Below are 20023 nucleotides of genomic sequence, written 5' to 3'. Positions count from 1 at the left end.
AACTGTATAACAACCTTTTGTAAAACAAACAAAAACACACACACACACACACACACACACACACACACACACACAGAGAGAGAGAGAGAGAGAGAGAGAGAGAGAGAGAGAGAGTCATGTAGTTACAGTGCATGAACCCATCATTTCAAATTCCACAAACTGTTGTAGATAACTACGTCTTTATAATTAACACAAAATAAAAGGATGAAAAAACCATGAAACTTTACACTACCAAATACTGATAAGGGTTAGGATGTGTATGGAGACCCATTTTGGATATTAAAACCATTTCGGACACATAATTACTAGGATTTATTTTGTACAGTAAATACTGGACCACCAGAAAGGGCCCGACTGAGATGATTAGCTAAAGGAGCTAAACACATATAATTGGACAAATACATACAACATTTTTATCATATGAATCTGTTATAAGCTATGAAAATAAAAACATTTTCATATATAATTGGCTATGATCACAAATGCAAATAATGGAAATGCAATATTCACGTGGAAACAAAAAAGACAGAAGGATGCCTCAAAATATCTGAAAATCATTGTGATAAGGTAGAACTTTGTATAAAAGTTATAACATTCTCAACATAATTAAATAATAACTGACAAACAGATAAAATGATACATGCAGGTACTTAACACTGTCATTTCTCGTAGAATACAATAATCAGTGCTTCATTGGATCATACAACTCAAAAAGCTGCTGAAACTTACAGTGGTGACAACATATCTTCCCTATCTGCACCATCAGGTGTTCTGATATGGCTTACATTTTTGTAGTAATATTCCTTAAGGATTTCATCACATTGACATTGATATATATTTATATGGAACACTAATGGATGAAACAGAGAGAACATGAAAGTGGCGTTTCACTGTTAATAGCATGTGTGCGTCATTTTCGGAGGATTTAACATTCTATACAACAAAGCCTACAGACAATCACTGAAATACCCAAAGTACATGCACGAGGTGAACGTGTCATAGCCACAGCTAGTAATACATCTGGGAAAAATAGACAGTTATTAAGACTGACGTCATTAACTATTTTATGAAAATGGAACTGAACATGACAAAAAAATTTCTGTTTATCTTCTTTCAGAAAAAAAATCTTATCTATAAGTATCTTTCATTTGAAGCACAATATAGTGAATTATTTTAGTGCTGTTATACAGACGACACAGTTTACATACCACAGATATATGTAGTAATCTGATGGTGTTTGGTGCCTAAAATATATGTGAATGAAAGAGTGAAACACAAACTGATTTGAGAACATGAAATTCTGCCTTTCGGAGAAACATTTCAACTATAACACCAGCATTTACTTAATATTTTGTGTCAGATGTAATAGTAGAAATTCTGGTACAAAATGTTCTAACTCAAAACTTAGAACTAGTTGTGTTATGCAAATTAAACGTTCCTGCTTATAAACTTTGCTTTCACTTCCCAATGAATATTATAAAATATCTTAATAGCATGTAGAGAAAGTTATATACAAATCTGAAAGAAGAAGAAAAAAAATCACACATGTATAAACAGCACCAAACTCACTGGAGTAAAGCCAGCAACAGTCCAAACTTTGTTATAAATATTAAAATGCAATGAGTATGACCATTTCTCCATCTGTGATTGGGATCTGTGCAAACAATCAATAATGCTACTCTACACAGAAACTATAAGCAACAAAAAGGAAATCTAGGAACAATATCGGCATAAAGTGTAAATGTGTGCATTGAATCTGTAATTCATCTGGAATACATTTGATATTGGCCTGGATAAAGCTGCATAGCTACTTCAGCACTGGCACTCAATTTTCACGTGTTCCTCTGATTATGACCATTTATGTTGTGTGTATCAACCACAGCCACAGATGTATAAAATTCAAAATAAATAAAAATGTGCACTGGCATATAACAGTCACACAAACAAAGTTTTTACTTTGCTGGCACTCCAGAGCAAAAAGATACAACTAGCCCTCACATCATTTCATTTTAATGTTCTCATTTTCTTTTGGAGTACTAGTATTTTGAAAGTTAGTTTCAGTTTGCTCTTAAAATGTCAAATGTTTGTCTCAATTAAAACAGTCAATATATATAAATTTGGACTGACCTACAGATATTTATACCATATTATGACATCCAAATTCTACACATACCTAAATAGACAAAGTTTCATAATACATATATAATGAAAAATATACCACCAAATATGTTATCAAAATATTACAGCACGACACGACTAGGCAAAACCTCCCTCTCTTTTCACACAGTAGGCAGACATACAAAAATTTCAAATAACACACATATTTCTTTTAATCTATATGTACACATGTAAGTCTTGAGATGATTTCCCATCTGCCATAAAGTGATAATATAGTAAATATGTTAAATACATTGCACATTGATGATCTGGTGATCTAAATATGATATGAACATAACTACACAACACAGAATGCAAATACTACACAGTAAAGATCTTTTGATAATGGCATACACAGCATTTGAGAGCAATTGTACAAACGCCTGACAGCTCAATTTCAAAGTAATTTAGCTGCTAGCGCATATTCGACAGATCTCAAGAAATGGTCACTTATTATTTTGAGTTCTTGTACACATTAATAAAAAATTGTTACCTGTAAATACATTTAATTCCTAAATTCGAACGTAAAAAAAAAGGAAAAAAGAATTTAAAATATTCCTGGAGTAGATTCTTTGGAACAAGTCACTTTTTACAACTATTCACTACAATACTCATATGTTTCAACATATAAAGAGTCATTTTGTACAATGAACAAATAACTTTCAGTTTATGAAAAGTTGTAAATAAGACAAATAATCTCATTTGTATTCAGATTTGTTATCACTTGGCTATTTACACTGTATTAAAAAGCTAATGAAAAATTTGAGATTACATTAATGCACAATATTTGCTTGTTGATATTCATACTACACTTAACTGTTGCTCATTCTAACATAGTTTTATCAGTCACATTTATCTACTGCAACATGTAAGACAAAAATATATTCAGTTATTTTACAGATCAGAATTGTAAACATTTTTCAAAGTCATATCATCCTTTACATCTGATGCAATGCTGCAATTGGTACAGCAAATAATTATAATATTTAAAGAGCGTAAAAATTATTTTTACAAGTATTTATATCATAGTACAGATATCACAAACACACATTTTGATAATAATTCATCATTTAAAACAATAATGAATGCTGAGTATGAATAACTGTAAATTTTAGCATGCGAAATTATCACAAGCAGTGATAACCCTGTGAAAGAAATGCCAAATTTTTATGGCATTTGGATTTACTGATCTCTCAGATATCATTCCAAACACAGGGGCAAAATAGAACAAAGTACACAGAAGAAATTATAACATGCAAGCTCCCTGCCATACTGGCCACAGAATAAAAAAAGCTGTCCACACAGTCAGAAGGCAATGTATGGGTTGTTCGCTGACTGCTATTTGCTGAATGCTTAACTGCTGTAAACATACTTGTGTATGCAACTAAAAAGCAGGACAATAAGTACAACTGCAGGGGAACGCAAAGACAATATGTACTATCATTTTCTCCCGAAGTGCAGTAGCTATTCTTTACAAAACTCATCACAATCCCCTTTTCTTCACTATCTGGCACTCATCTGTGATACTCTCAACAATGTCACTCAGTGAGATGAAGACAGGAGAATGTAAACCATATGGAAAATAATTCACACTGCAGATACTTGTGCACCGTCATCATCTGAAAAACAAACATAATTGTGAATAAATTAATTTTTATCACAATAACATCATGCACAAAAGAAAAAAAATACAATATCAAACATCACTACTGAAACTCAAATTGGCATATATCCTTCAATTAGTTCAACTCTGACAATAGGGAAGTCATTCTTTGTTAACAGCAAACCTAAGACTTTAAAAATATAATTAAAAGCACAATTGTTACAGTAAGTAAAAAGCAATATTCTTAGTAAATGGAGATAAATCAGAATATTAGCCTAAAACTAATAAAAAGTATTTATTTCTATTTTACTTGCTCAGTTATGGCAACTCTACCCTTTCTCAGGTATGTTTTCTTATATCAACTTCCACCCAATAGGTGCATGAACAATGATTAACAGAGCAGTTATTACTGGCTTCTAAAGTTCTGACACAATGTTCACTTCTTGAGGTCAAAGTTCCTAACTTGATTTTTTGAATCTGGTACGCAGAAATATCTATTAATGTTAGTCATACATGAGGTTCATTCAAATGAAACCTGGTCAGTTTATCTACCTTTGCCTTACATGTAAGGTGGCACCACGTAACTGCAGGTATGGTGATGTCATCTGTTGGTAGAGAGACTGACACGTGCACACCATTTGATGTTGCATAGTGCTAGTGTGGTTTCACGCTGAAGAGAAGGTGGTCACACAAGTTATCATTCACTACTGAACAAACAAGCGAGTAAGCAGGAACAACAAGGAGTGATTCGATTTTTGGCAGCAGAGGGAGTTGGAGGCCTCAAATGTATTGACAGATGAAGGCTGTGTACGGTGAGTGCAGTCCGAGTCATTCAAGTGTTGTGGAATGGCGCACACAATTCCTTGAGGAGCACAAGTCACTGGAAGACGATGCTCATCCTGGACAGGCTCACCGTGTCATCAAACCGGAAATGGTTGCGGAAGTGAATGATTTAGTCTTGGACAGCCACAAAATCACCATGAACGAGATCCCTCGGTTACTGGGTATTAGCGTGGGCACCCCCACACCATAATGCATCAGTGCTTGAACTTTGGAAAAATCTGTGCGCAGTTGGTTCCCTACCAACTGACAGCCGAACAGCACAATACTGGAATGGTGCTGTCTTTGAGTCATCTGCAACATTACCATGAGGAGGAATACGGCTTTCTGCTGCGTATTGTCACAGGTAACAAAACATGGTGTCACCATTTTGAACTGGAAGGCAAGTGTCAGAGCAAGCAGTGGAAACATATGATTTCACCGCCTCCAAAGAAATCAAAGGCCGTGCACACCAGTTCTGGTAAGGCTATGTTGTCCTTTTTTGACCGCAAGTGCCCACTGCTTGTCGAGTTTCTGGAACAGGGAACCACCATCAATACCCAGCGTTATCAAGCCACTTTACAGAACCTTAGACGAGTCATCAAGTTGTAACATCGAGGCATGTTTTCCAATCGCATTATCCTCCTGCATGATAATATCTGCCCACACATGGCCAATGCGGTGAAGATGACATTGAAGCAGTTTCGGTGTCAAAGGCTGGAATATCCACTGTACAATCCTGATCTTTCACCGTGAGACTTCCATGTGTTTAGACCTCTAAAACATACTATTCGCGGACATCGATTCACAACAGACGATGAAGTGTGTGACTGGATACAAGCCTGGATCCGACAGCAGCCTACTAGCTTCTTCGAGTAAGGAATTGACCGGCTAGTGTCGCAATAGGATAATGGCCCAAAAGTTTTGGTGACTATTTTTGATTATGCGTACTGTGTATAACTACATTTTTGAGTTAATAAAATCATTACCATTACTTTACACTAGTGACCGGGTTTCATTTGAATACCCCTTATATATCAAGACACAAGCAGACGTTCTTTACTTGACAACATCTTGTCTGTTGTTCATTTTGGCATTATTTTTATGTCAACTAGTAACTCACAAATCATTCAGGACAGTAAAGTATATTAACTACAATGCTGCTTCATGTTTATATAAAAACTGTTCTATTGGAAATAACATGTGATGTTAGTTTATGTAACTTTCATACACATAGCAAAATCAATCTTTCTGCTATCATCAGAGGATGGAGACACACTGGCTACAGTAACATGTCTCTTAAGGCCTAAACCTAATATCTACACTTTGTAGTGTGCCACAGACAGTGAAAAAACTGTACCCACATTTTTCTAGATGTTCTTGCTTTCCCACTCGGACATGGCTGGTAAAGGACTGGGGGAGAAATGATAACCACCAAATTTATAAAATCAAATAGCTCTTCGCAATAATTGAAAAAGGATTGGGAGAGAAATGATAATCACCAAATTTATAAAATCAAATAGCTCTTCACAATATTTGGAAAAGGACTGGGAGAGAAATGATAATCACCAAATTTATAAAAGCAAATAGCTCTTCACAATATTGTAAGTGCACATAGATAAACAGGGAAAACAAGCTCTCTTCTTTCCTATATCCAACACGAGTTCCTAGGATAAATATCAGCTGATATGGCAAAAAAAGTGCAGAACACTTTGAAGAAGCAGATTAAGTTGTAACTATAGTGTATTTTCTGCTAATATGCGAGAGTATTAACATACACAACTTACATTACTTTGCACAGAAGTTTGCTTACTGTTTTTCTTCCACAATCTCCCCCCCCCCCCCCCCTACCCCTGGTAGTCAGAACAACCTTCGTAAGTCTTACACGTAGCCGGCACGGTAGCTCAGAGTGTTCGGTCAGAGGGTTAGCAGCCCTCTGTAATAAAAAAACTGAGCTAATCGATCAACAATGAACTTAGACGGATGTCTTTCGACGTCCGCCTCGAACAGATTCAACGAACGAAAACGAACAAAAATGAGGAATTAAAAAACCACACACTCTAAGTTTCTTGCATTTTAAAACTCACTTGCTATCAGGTTTGTTGTCACTCATTCAACCCATATTCCACAAAGACTCTCCCCCCCCCCCCGCAAGCGCTCTCTCTCTCTCTCTCTCTCTCTCTCTCTCTCTCTCTCTCTCTCTCTCACACACACACACACACACACACACACACACACACACACACACACACACACACGTTTTCTGATTCAATATTCTCCAAAGCTTTGACTTTCCTTTTACAGTCTGACATTCCCTTTGTCCTTATATTTAAAAAATCTACTTGGCCAGCAGTTCCTTCATTACTGCGAAGATATTTTATTTTCTTTATAACTTCTATATACAAAACAGTAATATTTAATAATACCTGAAGATGAGAGCAGAGTCTGTTAAAACCAGTTGTTTTAAAGAAAGAATATTTTATGCGATCTTGGCTGCTGGATGATTTTTAACAATTAAACAGATCACCTTTCAGTTCTCTCAAAATGAGAAAATCCAGTAACATTTTGTTTTGAATTATACATATTGCCCTCTTTGTTTTGATGCTGCATCAGTAACTACTTCTCGAGAACTTTTTTTATACAGATCCAGCTTTAGTGTAGTTATCTGCTTCTATCTATAACCAAACAACATGATACATCACTCTGCATGACAAGAGTATTCACTCATGTTTGTAAAAAAAAAAAAAAAAAACACCACACACACACACACACACATGAATTATGTACTCTGAGAAATGAACACTGATGCCTTGTTACAAGTAAAGTAGGAACTTGGATAAGCTCACTTTATTAAGCAATAACAACAATACAGAAAAGTTAAAGGCAGATGGCATAACATTTAATGTAGTTACTGAATTTTACATAAGAAGAATTCACAAACAAAGTTACAAGTGGTGTTGCAAGGATAACCTTAAAGTTTCAGTAAAAATAGGAAAGATGGGCAAAAAATACAACACAAAAAGGCAAACATATCGCAAATATGGGTATTCCATTGATAATATATATACCAAAGTGGGCAAAAAAATGAGTTGTGTATTTTCTGTAATAAAGATGCATCTCCTTGTGGTACATGGTACATGTATAGGTGCTCTAAGAAATTCGGTAAGGACATTACTTCTGCAACGGGCGTCATGTTACTAGGGCAATTTGCTAAGTGGACATGCCAGGAAAAAATTACGGTAATAGAGGTCTCCGTTCATCACCATACAGCTGCCAAATAAAAAAGACTGATATATGAGAATTATTGTTTGAATTGCACTATACAGGGTGTTACAAAAAGGTACGGCCAAACTTTCAGGAAACATTCCTCACACACAAAGAAAGAAAAGTCAAGAGGGTTGAGGTCAGGAGAGCGTGGAGGCCATGGAATTGGTCCACCTCTACCAATCCATTAGTCACCGAATCTGCTGTTGAGAAGCGTACGAACACTTCGACTGAAATGTGCAAGAGCTCCATCGTGCATGAACCACATGTTGTGTCGTACTTGTAAAGGCACATGTTCTAGCAGCACAGGTGGAGTATCCCGTATGAAATCATGATAACGTGCTCCATTGAGCGTAGGTGGAAGAACATACTAACGAAACTAAAATGAGCTCTAACATGGAAATTAAGCGTTTCCGGACATTTGTTCACATAACATCTTTTCTTTATTTGTGTGTGAGGAATGTTTCCTTGGAATTTGGCTGTACCTTTTTGTAACACCCTGTATAGTGCAATGCAGGAATGAAAAGGTGACACACAGTTACTTGTAAGAAATGTTTACAATTCCAGATTGAAGGTAATGTCCACCTTGCGAAAACTTCTAGAGATATAAACCTTGGGTACCCAAGTGCCAACATGAAGAGTCAGCAAAGAAAGGCACAACAAATCACTATCAAAATTCAAACAAAATATTGCAGCCACCATAAGAAAGGAAATGTATCTTTTAAAAGAAAGAGGGATGATATCATCATAACAAGAAGAGGGCAACAATTACAAGTATTTCATAGGAAAATAAGAGATATGAAATTTGTCATATGAACCCTTAGACCGTCCATGCCCAGAGTGACACAAAAGGAATGGAACAGGCTGGCGATATAAACTGGTGATTAGTTGCTGATAAATGATAAATTGCACTTGTTATGTGAGAGTGTGGCAGAGAGGAAAGATGATTTGTTGCTCCCAAGCATCTGTTTGTTACACTCCCAACCAGCTAGTTTTAAAATTAAGTTGATGATGGCTGTCTTGATTGCCAGTTGAAATATTGAAACAGGAAGTCGACATTTCTGTCTGCAATCCCAGAATCTCATTGAATACTTATTATACCAGGAAACTTCAAGATACAACTATAGTAGTTTGACATACCACTTTTGAGATAATTAAATTATTAGAGATCTGAAAACTTGGGGACATTTCAAGTAAATATGCAGTAAAAATGTTGATTACAGCTATTACCACAACAAAATCTGTTTTATAGGGAGCAGAATTTCTTGCATAATTAAGAAATACAAAAAAAATTCTGTCGCTATTCTCAGTCTATGCAGTTTGTGGAAACAGTTGCCAAATCTATGAAGTATTTAAAATCCAGCAAAAAGGTTCTTTTTCAGTTCAGTCCTTTTTTTCTATTGATTCAGTATCCCAACAGACAAAAACATGAAACAGAACAGACACCGCACCGCATATTGACATAACAGACTCACCCCGATGGGCAATGAATCCACCATCTGCACAATTACGCCTGATGACCTGCAGATACGTGGCACTAGGTGGGAATGTGGGTCGGCTGAGAGATGTGCCGTGATAGTCCCCACAACTATGATAGACACTGTGTCTGGATGGTGCAGTGCTTAATGCGGGTGCCTAGTAAGCAGGAGATCCTGGGTTCAAATACTGGTCCAGCATAAATTTTCATTCATTGCCACTGATTCCCCATAAAGTCCCAGTGCAGCTGACATCAATAGTCCCTTCCTTTTCCTTTCCTTCTTCCCTCCTCCCCACCTTCAATTTACATAATTTATTGTGTTCCTTCAGTCTGCAGACAGTCCCAATAATAAAAATGTTACCAATGGTAAAAATGGTGCTCTAATCGATGTGACTGCAGACTGGATTCTCATTCAATATTTCACTACCCTTGTGACACAGTCATCCACTAAGTTCTAACGTATTTACTTTTGTAGTAATTCATTAAAATGAAAAACAATGTTATATGATGCAAACACACCTAAACAATGTTCTTGTGATTACTCAAATTTAGGCCACAATAATCTGCAAAATGCTTTCCACATCTCTCAGTTTAATACCACAGAAGAAAATAACTTCACTGTGCTTAAATTTACACTACCTAGTTGATTGCTGGAGGGGGAAAAAAGTAATTACTTTTTTTTACAGTTACAAAAACTCTTTAAACACAGTATTTTTATGGTGGAGTACTTATACGGAAGAGGGAAAGGTAAGTCGGGGGGAAGGAATCAGGCACAGGCGGTGCGATGTGTGAACATGCTCATGCCAACAAATTGCAGACAATGCAGCATTCCTGTGGAACATCAGCAATACACACATTACATGCACGCCAACATGCAAGTACATACAAATATACAGTTTATATTTACAGAGTGCTCCAAATATTTATCAATACACATGCTTGGCCCACACACACACACACACACACACACACACACACACACACACACACACACACACCAATATTAATGACAATAAAAACCGAACTATAAGTATTTAATAGAAATGTTGAAAAAACAAAAAAATAAAATCTAGGATAAAATATCTGATGTGCTGAATGTGGGAGCTGGCACAAAATTTCTTTTAAACAGTATTAGTGAACTGCAGGATGAAAACAAGGCTTAAAATGCAGGGTTAAACACAACTAACAGTTACAATAAAGGTGTATGCAAAAGGGTTGCACTCTTCAAACTCATGTTCTACTGTTAGGGATTTACATTTGAATGAAAAGTTACCACTACAGAAGTTACATGGAGGAAAAAATTGGATAAACTGTTTCTTTAATATTGTCATTCTCATTCCTTGCACTTCTTTTTAAATGGCTCCAGGATTTGGTATCTTAATCATCAGCTGATTGAAACACACGTGGCCTGTCCTCCTTCAATTGCAATTATCAAAATTTGTTAACTTTCCAAAAATCAACTTCATAAAATACACCCTCCTCCCCGTGCACTCCTTGTCCTTTGTAGGCTTTCAGAGGATCATGTATTAAATTTAGTTCTCTATTTTTTGCTGTTTTACTTTCCTGCCAAAATTCCTTTATCTTTACTGCTTTGGAATCATCATATTTGTAACACTTTAAAAAAAAATTACTCTAACCATTGTTTCTTCTTCTATTATGTCATTTCTCTGTAAATCTTCCGTGAACACTTGAGTCCAGTTTTTTTTTTTTTTTTTTTTTTTTTTTTTTTTTTTAACTTCTCTCTTCAAAAGTATTTGAGGATCTGTTTAGTTAAATGTTGTCACCAACAATGTATAAATTACCAAAGGCTATCGGTCTCTCCTTATTTACTGTTTGTTATACTTTCTACATTCTGATTTATTTCAGCACTAATTCTTAATTTCCAAGAGTATCATTTGTTAGTGGCCCAGTCATTTCTTTATAATTCTTCTTTCACAGTTTCTAGTTCATCCAATCTGTAGTTCAGTTTTAGCTTATAGGCATTCTGAAGCCAATACTCTACTGTAGTGCGCATCAAAGTTATTAAATCAACATAACTGTTGTGAACATTCTTTGTCTATTTTTTGAATGCTACCTGAAATCCTGAAATTCTGTACTTCTAGGCTACTTAGGTTTTCATATCTGAACTGAATGTCTAACAGAAACTGAAGACTTTTTCTAGAATAATGTACCAAGTATTGGAATATCTTTCACTGTTCAGGAACTTGACCACATATTTATCAATTGTAACAACCACCTAATGCTACTTTTAACAATAAAAGCAACACTCTGGAAAAATGAAATAAGTATTCTTTGGAATGAGGTGAACATTATAGATGTATCAAATATGGCTTAGAAACAAACACTTTGTTAAGAACGAGCATATTCTTTTGTTAAATGGTGTGAGAACTGTTAGGGGATAAATCTTGAATTCTATGCAGAAAATAAATATTTCCTTGATGTGAAAAAAATTGGATGTAAAATATTAACACAATTTACATTTCCGTTGTATTAATTTGAAAAGCAGAAGCTACTGTTCTTTTTTGTTTGTCATTTACATTAATTGTTACAGAAAGATATATTCATGATTTTTTAAAAAGTCTTTGAATAATACAAACTGAATACTAATGCCATTTGGATTCTGAAAAGTGCAAAGACAAATGAAGTATTGAGTGCATTCAGTCTCAGAACTACAATGAGTAAATTTCATTTTCGGGTTGTAACTACGATAAAAATCTGAACCAAGATAATTAGGGAACTACTAAATAGATAAACAACAACTCTGCGCACACACACACACACACACACACACACACACACACACACACACACACACACAGTTTCATCTTGAACTTTAGCCTCCTTTCTGTCCCATATTTCCATTACTGGAAGTCCTGCATGGAGCTCACACATACCATCATCGTCCAGATCATTGGTGCTGCAGTAACCCACCGAGTGCGGTGTCGGGACAGTGGGTACAGCGGTGACGCCCTCGTGAGAGTGCGCCCGTCCTAGTCTCTGCAGGCGTGCCATCTGCGCAGCCACGCTGTACGCGGGCGGCTGTCGGGGGGGCGCACTTCGAGGGGGTGGGGGAGGCATAGCCCCTGCTGCAATATAAGACACGGGACCGTGCGGTGGCTGTGACGTGCGATTGCGATGACGATGCAGTCACGAAAGGCAAAGCATAACATTACAGCAGAGTAGTGCAGCCAAATATGTATCAAGCAAACAATCATGCAGTGTATAAAGCTTTGTATGAAAAAAAGTAAGAATACATACAACTCTTCATGTCAAGCAAATGGTTTAGTCAATATATTTCCACAAGTTGATATTTAATTTCCATCGGTGCAACCTATGTAGCTATTAAGACACACACATTTAATCTGTAATGACAAACTCAAACTAGGCAATAAAGCAGAAAAATAATGCGTATCATCACATAGATATCTCTCATGATTGCACGGTGAATATTAAGTAAGGAGACAAAATAAAAAACGTTTATATCAACGCATGTCTGGAAATGGACAGTAGGTCTGCAATGAAGCAATTAGTACTAGTATATTACACTACATATTACATGGTACTAATTAATCATAAGCCTACACAACTGTCATCTGTGGCCGGAGGAATGGTTAAATCACTGCATCAGCAACAGTTCAGGATTAGGATTATTGGTGAGTACCTACATGGACCATCTGTCTTCCCACAATGCCATAATAAACATACATGTGAAGTTCCTACTGAACACTCTGGGTATTTTACTAAAGAATGTGCCTTTAGCAAAATGGCAGGCAAGATGGCCAATGTGCGTTGGAGCACAAGGCCACTTCCATCTCACTGTTCATCAACAGTCCTTGTGCGTAGCAGCCTTGTCCACTAGACTTAAATCTCCTCGAGTTTTACATCGGTGCACCCAACTAAAGTTTTGGGTACTGAACACTTGCTGAAGTACAGACCCTTGAACAACATGCTCATGTAGGCTGTGACATTATTTGGCTACCAAACAGAACATTTGAAAAGTGAGACAATCCACGATGTGTCATGTAAATGTTTGCAATGCGCCACATGAAAGCCACTCTGAAAATCTTTTGGAACATGAAAGAAATTAATATCAAGTAATTAATGTATGGTGTAATATACCAGTACTATAACGGCTGTCACAAAAATAGGCAGATCAATGTTAGTTCTCTGTCTTACAGCATTGCCACTTAGTGATAATTTCCAATGTTAGTAAACATTCTGGAAAAAGTCATACATCTGTATTTATACTCTAAAATATGATATGGTACTTCCCAAAAGAAAATAACTGCCACTTGTTAAGGGAAAAAATCCAACACTACCAGAAATTTCTAAGAAATATTATTTTTACCTTAACTGTTGAACATGCCAGAAACACTAATGGATTGAAAAAAAATGTACGACTATCCTCAAATTCCAAAACAAAAAATAAAATAACTATGAAGTGCGAAACTGTTTCACCTGTGCAACAGCAAATGATGTTGCTGATGAATTCACATCCTATTCGACCTCGTAGAAACTCCCAATGAACGATTTGTTAAGAAAATTATAAAATTAATTTTGGTAACGTCTGCGACATCATTACCATATTGAGTCACCTATGAACAAGGTTTTCTTGTACATGTACAGCAGCAAAGGAGAACTTGCATGCCACTGCCAGGATTCTTGTTCTGACGGCTTACCTTAGTGTGACCAAGAATATTTCCTACCACTTGAACGGATTATATTAGCAGCTCTTACACACTTTTTATCGCAACATCCATCACCCAAAACATCGATATTCACTGCACAAAAGTGCCTGTTGGTATTTTCAAACCATCATTTCTCTTGGAGTCTTGCCAAAATTATTTCTTCAAATGGTTATGCAAACATCAGGTTCTGCACAAACAAATCATAGGCCTAATTTCCTCTGTATGCAATTAATGTATAGCCCACAAACATACAGTGAGGTGCAGTATCCCTCTGATCTCTAAGAAATCTGTCCCCATTGTCACATTCTCTGGACTTAAAACCAATGTCATTTAGAAGTGGCTGAATGGTTTTTTCCAAGCCCTCATAATTTTGTATTGTACTTATACACAGATTTAGCAACCACAGTATTACTATCCTTCATTGTAGTATTCGAACACAGTCCCGTGGACCACTTCTTCATTAAAATCATCTGTTTGAGTAAATCTAGTTCCTCGTGGTGGACAGAAGACAGCATTCACGTCTACAGGCTCTGAAGAAGCTACAATATCGCTAACACACTGCACTGCTCTTCCCTCATTCTAAGCAAGTTTGTTGAAAACCTTTAAGACGTTAGATATCATATATTCAGTTTCTTTTCTAATGTTGATTCAGTCCCAGTATATACCAAGATGATGTGGGCTAGCAACACAGAATGTTGCTCTTCAGTACCACTGAAAACTGTATGTAAAACAGAATGAGTTCACAGAACAAAGCAAAGACAAACACAGGCAAGTATCAAATTGTGACAACAGGCCAGTCAGTACTTGACACCGTAATACTGCAAGGCTGTAGGAGATGAGGGGTGACGTGTACAAAGAGACCTACAGCAGCCTACTTTAATGACGATGGCTAAACAGCTTTATCACACACCCACCATTAATCTCAACATTTATGTTGATATTAACACTTTTGCCCTTTTCCTGTCATGGATTACCCCTGGAATTTGTCTCCATACTTAATATGTACCCACCATAATACTGCGGATGTAAAACTACCTTCTGCTATTAAATCAGTTTCTGACTGAATGAATAATATGACAGAATCAATCATAAGACACACAGTACTTTCTGAAGACTTCTCCTGATTCCTATAACATGTAATCTGTTTAAACAATCCAAGTGTTCTTGATCAACTGGATGGGGAAATAGACATCATGATGCTAGGTTTTAAAAAAAATTTCTTCACGACAGTAAAAGGTGCTTTCGTAATGGAAAAAGTTAACACTGGACTTCAAGTTAAACATCGAGTATACAGTGAACACACATGGGTGTTTCACAGTCCTCCTGGAATAGCACTTTAGGCTTGGAATCAAGTCACTCAAAATCAATGATCAAAGGACAATGAATGTTAGTGGAAATATGTCAAAATAAAATAGCAGATACCCAGAAGTTTCAGTTATCACATCAAGTTATAGCATCCAGATAGTGTGTTATTAAAAAAGAACTGTACTTCTGAAATTTAGTCAGTTATTAGATTTCTCTACATACAAGGGCATAAGGGTATGACACTGATGAAGTGCATTAAGTGTGTGAAGCACATGAGCATAGTGTAACTACTGAAATGGGTGGGGAAAATGAGGTATTGGTGTTATGGGTTAAGAGAAGGAATTTGATTGCCCACAAAAAGAAGAGCAGTAAGAGGCCTTCAATACAGACCCACAAGTTTGCTGTATGTGATAGATAGGGGTAAGAAATGAAAGAGCCGCATGTAAGAATTTTGCACAGAGCATAACTTGATCACAGCTAACACATGATTCAAGAATCATGAAATAAGGTTGTATACATGGAAGAGGCCTGGAGATACTGGAAGGCTTCACATAGATCGACATGGTAAGACACAGGTTTAGAAACCAGGTTTTACATTGTAAGACATTTCCAGGGGCAGATATGGACTCTGACCACAATCTATTGGTTTTGAATTGTAGATTTAAAGTGAAGAAACTGCAAAAAGATGGGAATTTAAGGAAATGGGACATGGATAAACTGACAGAACCAGAGGTTGTAGAGTGTTTCAGGGAGAGCATTAGGGAACGATTGACAAAAATGGGGGAAAGAGATACAGTAGTTGACGAATGGGTAGCTTCGTGGGATGAAATGGTGAAGGCAGCAGAGGATCAAGTAGGTAAAAAGACGAGGACTAGTAGAACTCCTTGGTTAACAGAAAAGATATTGAATTTAATTGAGGAAAGGAGAAAATATAAAAATGCAGTAAATGAAGCAGGCAAAAAGGAATACAAAGTCTCAAAAACGAGGTCAACAGGAAGTGCAAAATGGTTAAGCAGGGATGGCTAGAAGACAAATATAAGGATGAAGAGGCATATCTCACTAAGGGTAAGATAGATACTGCCTACAGGAAAACTGAAGAGACCTTCGGAGAAAAGAGAACCACTTGTATGAATACAAAGAGCTCAGATGGAAAGCCAGTTCTAAGCAAAGATGGGAAAGCAGAAAGGTGGAAGGAGTATATAGAGGGTCTATACAAGGGCAATGTACTTGAGGACAATATTATGGAAATGGAAGAGGATGTAGATGAAGATGAAATGGGAGATATAATACTGCGTGAAGAGTTTGACACAGCACTGAAAGATCTGAGTCAAAACAAGGCCCCGGGAGTAGACAACATTCCATTAGAACTACTGACAGCCTTGGGAGAGCCAGCCCTGACAAAACTCTACCATCTGGTGAGCAAGATGTATGATATAGGCGAAATACCCTCAGACTTCAAGAAGAATATAATAATCCCAATCCCAAAGAAAGCACTTGTTGACAGATGTAAAAATTACTGAACTATCAGTTTAATTAAGTCACGGCTGCAAAATACTAACACGAATTCTTTACAGACAAATGGAAAAACTGGTAGAAGCTGACCTCGGGGAACATCTGTTTGGATTCTGTAGAAATGTTGGAACACATGAGACAATACTGACCCTAAGAACTTCTCACAGAAAAGAGATTAAGCAAAGGCAAACCTACATTTCTAGCATCTGTAGAGTTAGAGAAAGCTTTTGACAATGTTGACTGGAATACTCTCTTTCAAATTCCGAAGGTGGCAGGGGTAAAATACAGGGAGCAAAAGGCTATTTACAATTTGTACAGAAACCAGATGGCAGTTATAAGAGTCGAGGGGCACGAAAGGGAAGCAGAAGTTGGGAAGTGAGTGAGACAGGGTTATAGCCTACCCCAATGTTATTCAATCTGTATATTGAGCAAGAAGTAAAGGAAACAAAAGAAAAATTTGGAGTAGGAATGAAAATCCATGGAGAAGAAATAAGAACTTTGAGGTTCACCGATGACTTTGTAATTCTGTCAGAGACAGCAAAGGACCTGGAAGAGCAGTTGAACAGAATGGACAGTGTCTTGAAAGGAGGATGTAAGATGAACATCAACTAAAGCAAAATGAGGATAACGGAATTTAGTCGAATTAAATCAGGTGATGCTGAGGGAATTACTTTAGGAAATGAGACACTTTAAGTAGGAGGTGAGTTTTCCTGTTTGAGGAGCAAAATAACTGAAATAATTTCTAAGACTTTCCCAGAAATTTGTTGTCATCTTGTAGAATCGGGTGTACTGCCAGTGGTCTGTGTCTTCCCAACACGATATTTCAACGTCTTAACTTGGCGTCTTCATCAGGTGTTCCCTGAGACTGGTTGAGGAGCTGACCTAGTCCCATATTTATGCCGGGGCAGTGTGTGGGACTAGGTCAGCTCGTCAACCGGTCTCAGGGAACACCTGATGAAGACGCCAAGTTAAGATGTCGAAATATCGTGTTGGGAAGACACAGACCACCGGCAGTACACCCGATGACAAAATGACTGATGACGGTTGAAGTAGAGAGGATGTAAAATTTAGACTGGCAATCGCAAGGAAAGCGTTTCTGAAGAAGAGAAATTTGTTAACATCGAGTATAGATTTAAGTGTCAGGAATGTCATTTCTGAAAGTATTTGTATGGAGTGTAGCCATGTATGGAAGTGAAACATGGATGATAAATAGTTTGGACAAGAACAGAATAGAAGCTTTCAAAATGTGGTGCTACAGAAGAATGCTGAAGATTGGATGGGTAGATCACATAACTAATGAGAAGGTATTGAACAGAACTGAGGAGAAGAGAAATTTGTGGCTCAACTTGACTGGAAGAAGGGATCGGTTGGTAGGATATGTTCCGAGGCATCAAGGTATCACCAATTTAGTATTGGAGGGCAGCGTGGAGAGTAAAAATCGCAGAGGGAGACCAAGAGATGAATACACTAAGCAGATTCAGAAAGATGTAGGTTGTAGTGGGTACTGGGAGATGATGTAGTTTGCACAGGATAGAGTAGCATGGAGAGCTGCATCAAACCAGTCTCCACAACAACAACAGGGGGGAGAGGGCAGCAGCCACTTCCACATTTACTTCCACATACATAATCCACAAGCTACCATGTGGTGCACAGTGGAGGATACCTTTTACTATTACTACTCATTTCCATTTCTGTTCCATTCATGAACTGAGTGAGAGAATAATGACTATATATATGCCTCCATACAGGCCCTAATCTCTCTTATCTGTGTGGTCCTTTTGCAAAATGTATGTTTGCAACAGTTGAATCATTCTGCAGTCAGCTTCAAATGTGTTTTAGAAATTTTCTCAATGATGTTGCATGAAAAGAATGTCATCTTCCTCCAAGGATTCCCGCTTGTGTTCACAAAGCCTCTCTGCAACAGTCAAGTGTTGACCAAATCTACCAATAACAAATCTAGCAACCCATCTCTGAATTGCTTCAATATCGTCCTTTAATCGAACTGGTGACGGGAAGGGGATCCCAAAAGCAGTATTTGAGAATAAGTCACACTGAAGTCCGCATCACCTAGGACTGCGCTTCCGCATATAGAGGCGGAGCGCAAAGGAAGTTTGGGGGATGAGAACTGTGATTGCGCAACAGCAGAGAGCGGGCAAACAAAGTGCACATTGCCGTACTGCATTGCTGCGGAGGATAACAGTCAGGCTCATCTGCCTACGGTATACTGTATTATACTTGCAAATCTATGAGGGGAATAATAAATATTAAAACCAATTTCAATCTATCATCATGAGATAAATATTAATTCACGTCATTAATTCGCATCCACTGCTCCACAGATTTACTGTGCGTGACGTCGGGAGGCGAGAACAGCTGAAACAGCTTTGTGAAAACGTGAAGTACAATTTTTCTCAAAATGACATTGAAACTGCTTGCAATAATTACCATTTATTGTGATTTGAACTGCATTATAAGTAAAAATTTAATACACAACAAAATTAACATCAAGCACAAACCAAAATCATTATATCTGCTCGACAACTGCTTCTGCTCAATAGAATTTTTAGAAAGGTGTAAAGTGTGCGTGTGTGTGTGTGTGTGTGTGTGTGTGTGTGTGTGTGTGTGTGTGTATAGTTAAGTGTAATAGTTATGTGTAAAAAAAGGAATTAGTGGTAGAAAAGATTAATTTAAGAGACCATCGTAAAAATGGTCAGTCAGCCGTCATATTTTTAGTTGTTAACAGGCATTATGAGTGTAAACTAACAGGTTTGATATTACAGTAAGAGACCACCTTTATAATCCATTGAACAAGCAATTAACCATCATCTACGAATAACTCCAGGGAATCTGATCGATAACACCGAAAACCACCAATATCTCGACAAGTAACAGTTACTGTTGTTTTAGGGCCTTATACAGTTTGTACCTTGAAAAATGACAGATGTTTACAAAATGGTGGGAGAAGCTTAACTTCTCTTTGGGCAATATGTTGAACATTATAGTCTGCATAATCAAAAGGGTACAAAGTTCTCATTATTATGTATGCAACTGATATGTTGACAAACATATTCTTTAAACAACGAGTCTTTAAAACTAAGAAATATTATTACTTTTCTCCAAAGTCTACATTGTTATAGAATCATCACTTCAATTTGAATCTGTTTCCGAACATTCTGATTTTAAATTTACGATGATAGG

General features: G+C 37.0%; 1 protein-coding gene across 3 annotated transcripts in view; it reads right to left on the bottom strand.

Annotated features, from left to right (window-relative positions):
- Positions 1–288: 288 nt before the first annotated feature.
- LOC126416960 (rap guanine nucleotide exchange factor 2-like) overlaps positions 289–20023 on the bottom strand; it is a 318137-nt gene continuing 298402 nt past the window's right edge. For all 3 annotated transcript variants that reach the window (XM_050084850.1, XM_050084843.1, XM_050084860.1), the window contains 2 exons: positions 12215–12406; positions 289–3776 (listed from right to left, as the gene is read on the bottom strand). In XM_050084850.1, coding sequence (XP_049940807.1) covers positions 3745–3776; positions 12215–12406 — 224 coding nt within the window. In that variant the 3' untranslated portion in view covers positions 289–3744. The remainder of the gene's footprint in view (positions 3777–12214; positions 12407–20023) is intronic.

Source organism: Schistocerca serialis, chromosome 1 (genome assembly GCF_023864345.2).
Source record: "Schistocerca serialis cubense isolate TAMUIC-IGC-003099 chromosome 1, iqSchSeri2.2, whole genome shotgun sequence".
Taxonomy (NCBI): domain Eukaryota; kingdom Metazoa; phylum Arthropoda; class Insecta; order Orthoptera; family Acrididae; genus Schistocerca; species Schistocerca serialis.
The sequence above is the reverse complement of the archived record's forward strand: the minus strand, read 5'-3'. Positions and strand labels throughout refer to the sequence as shown.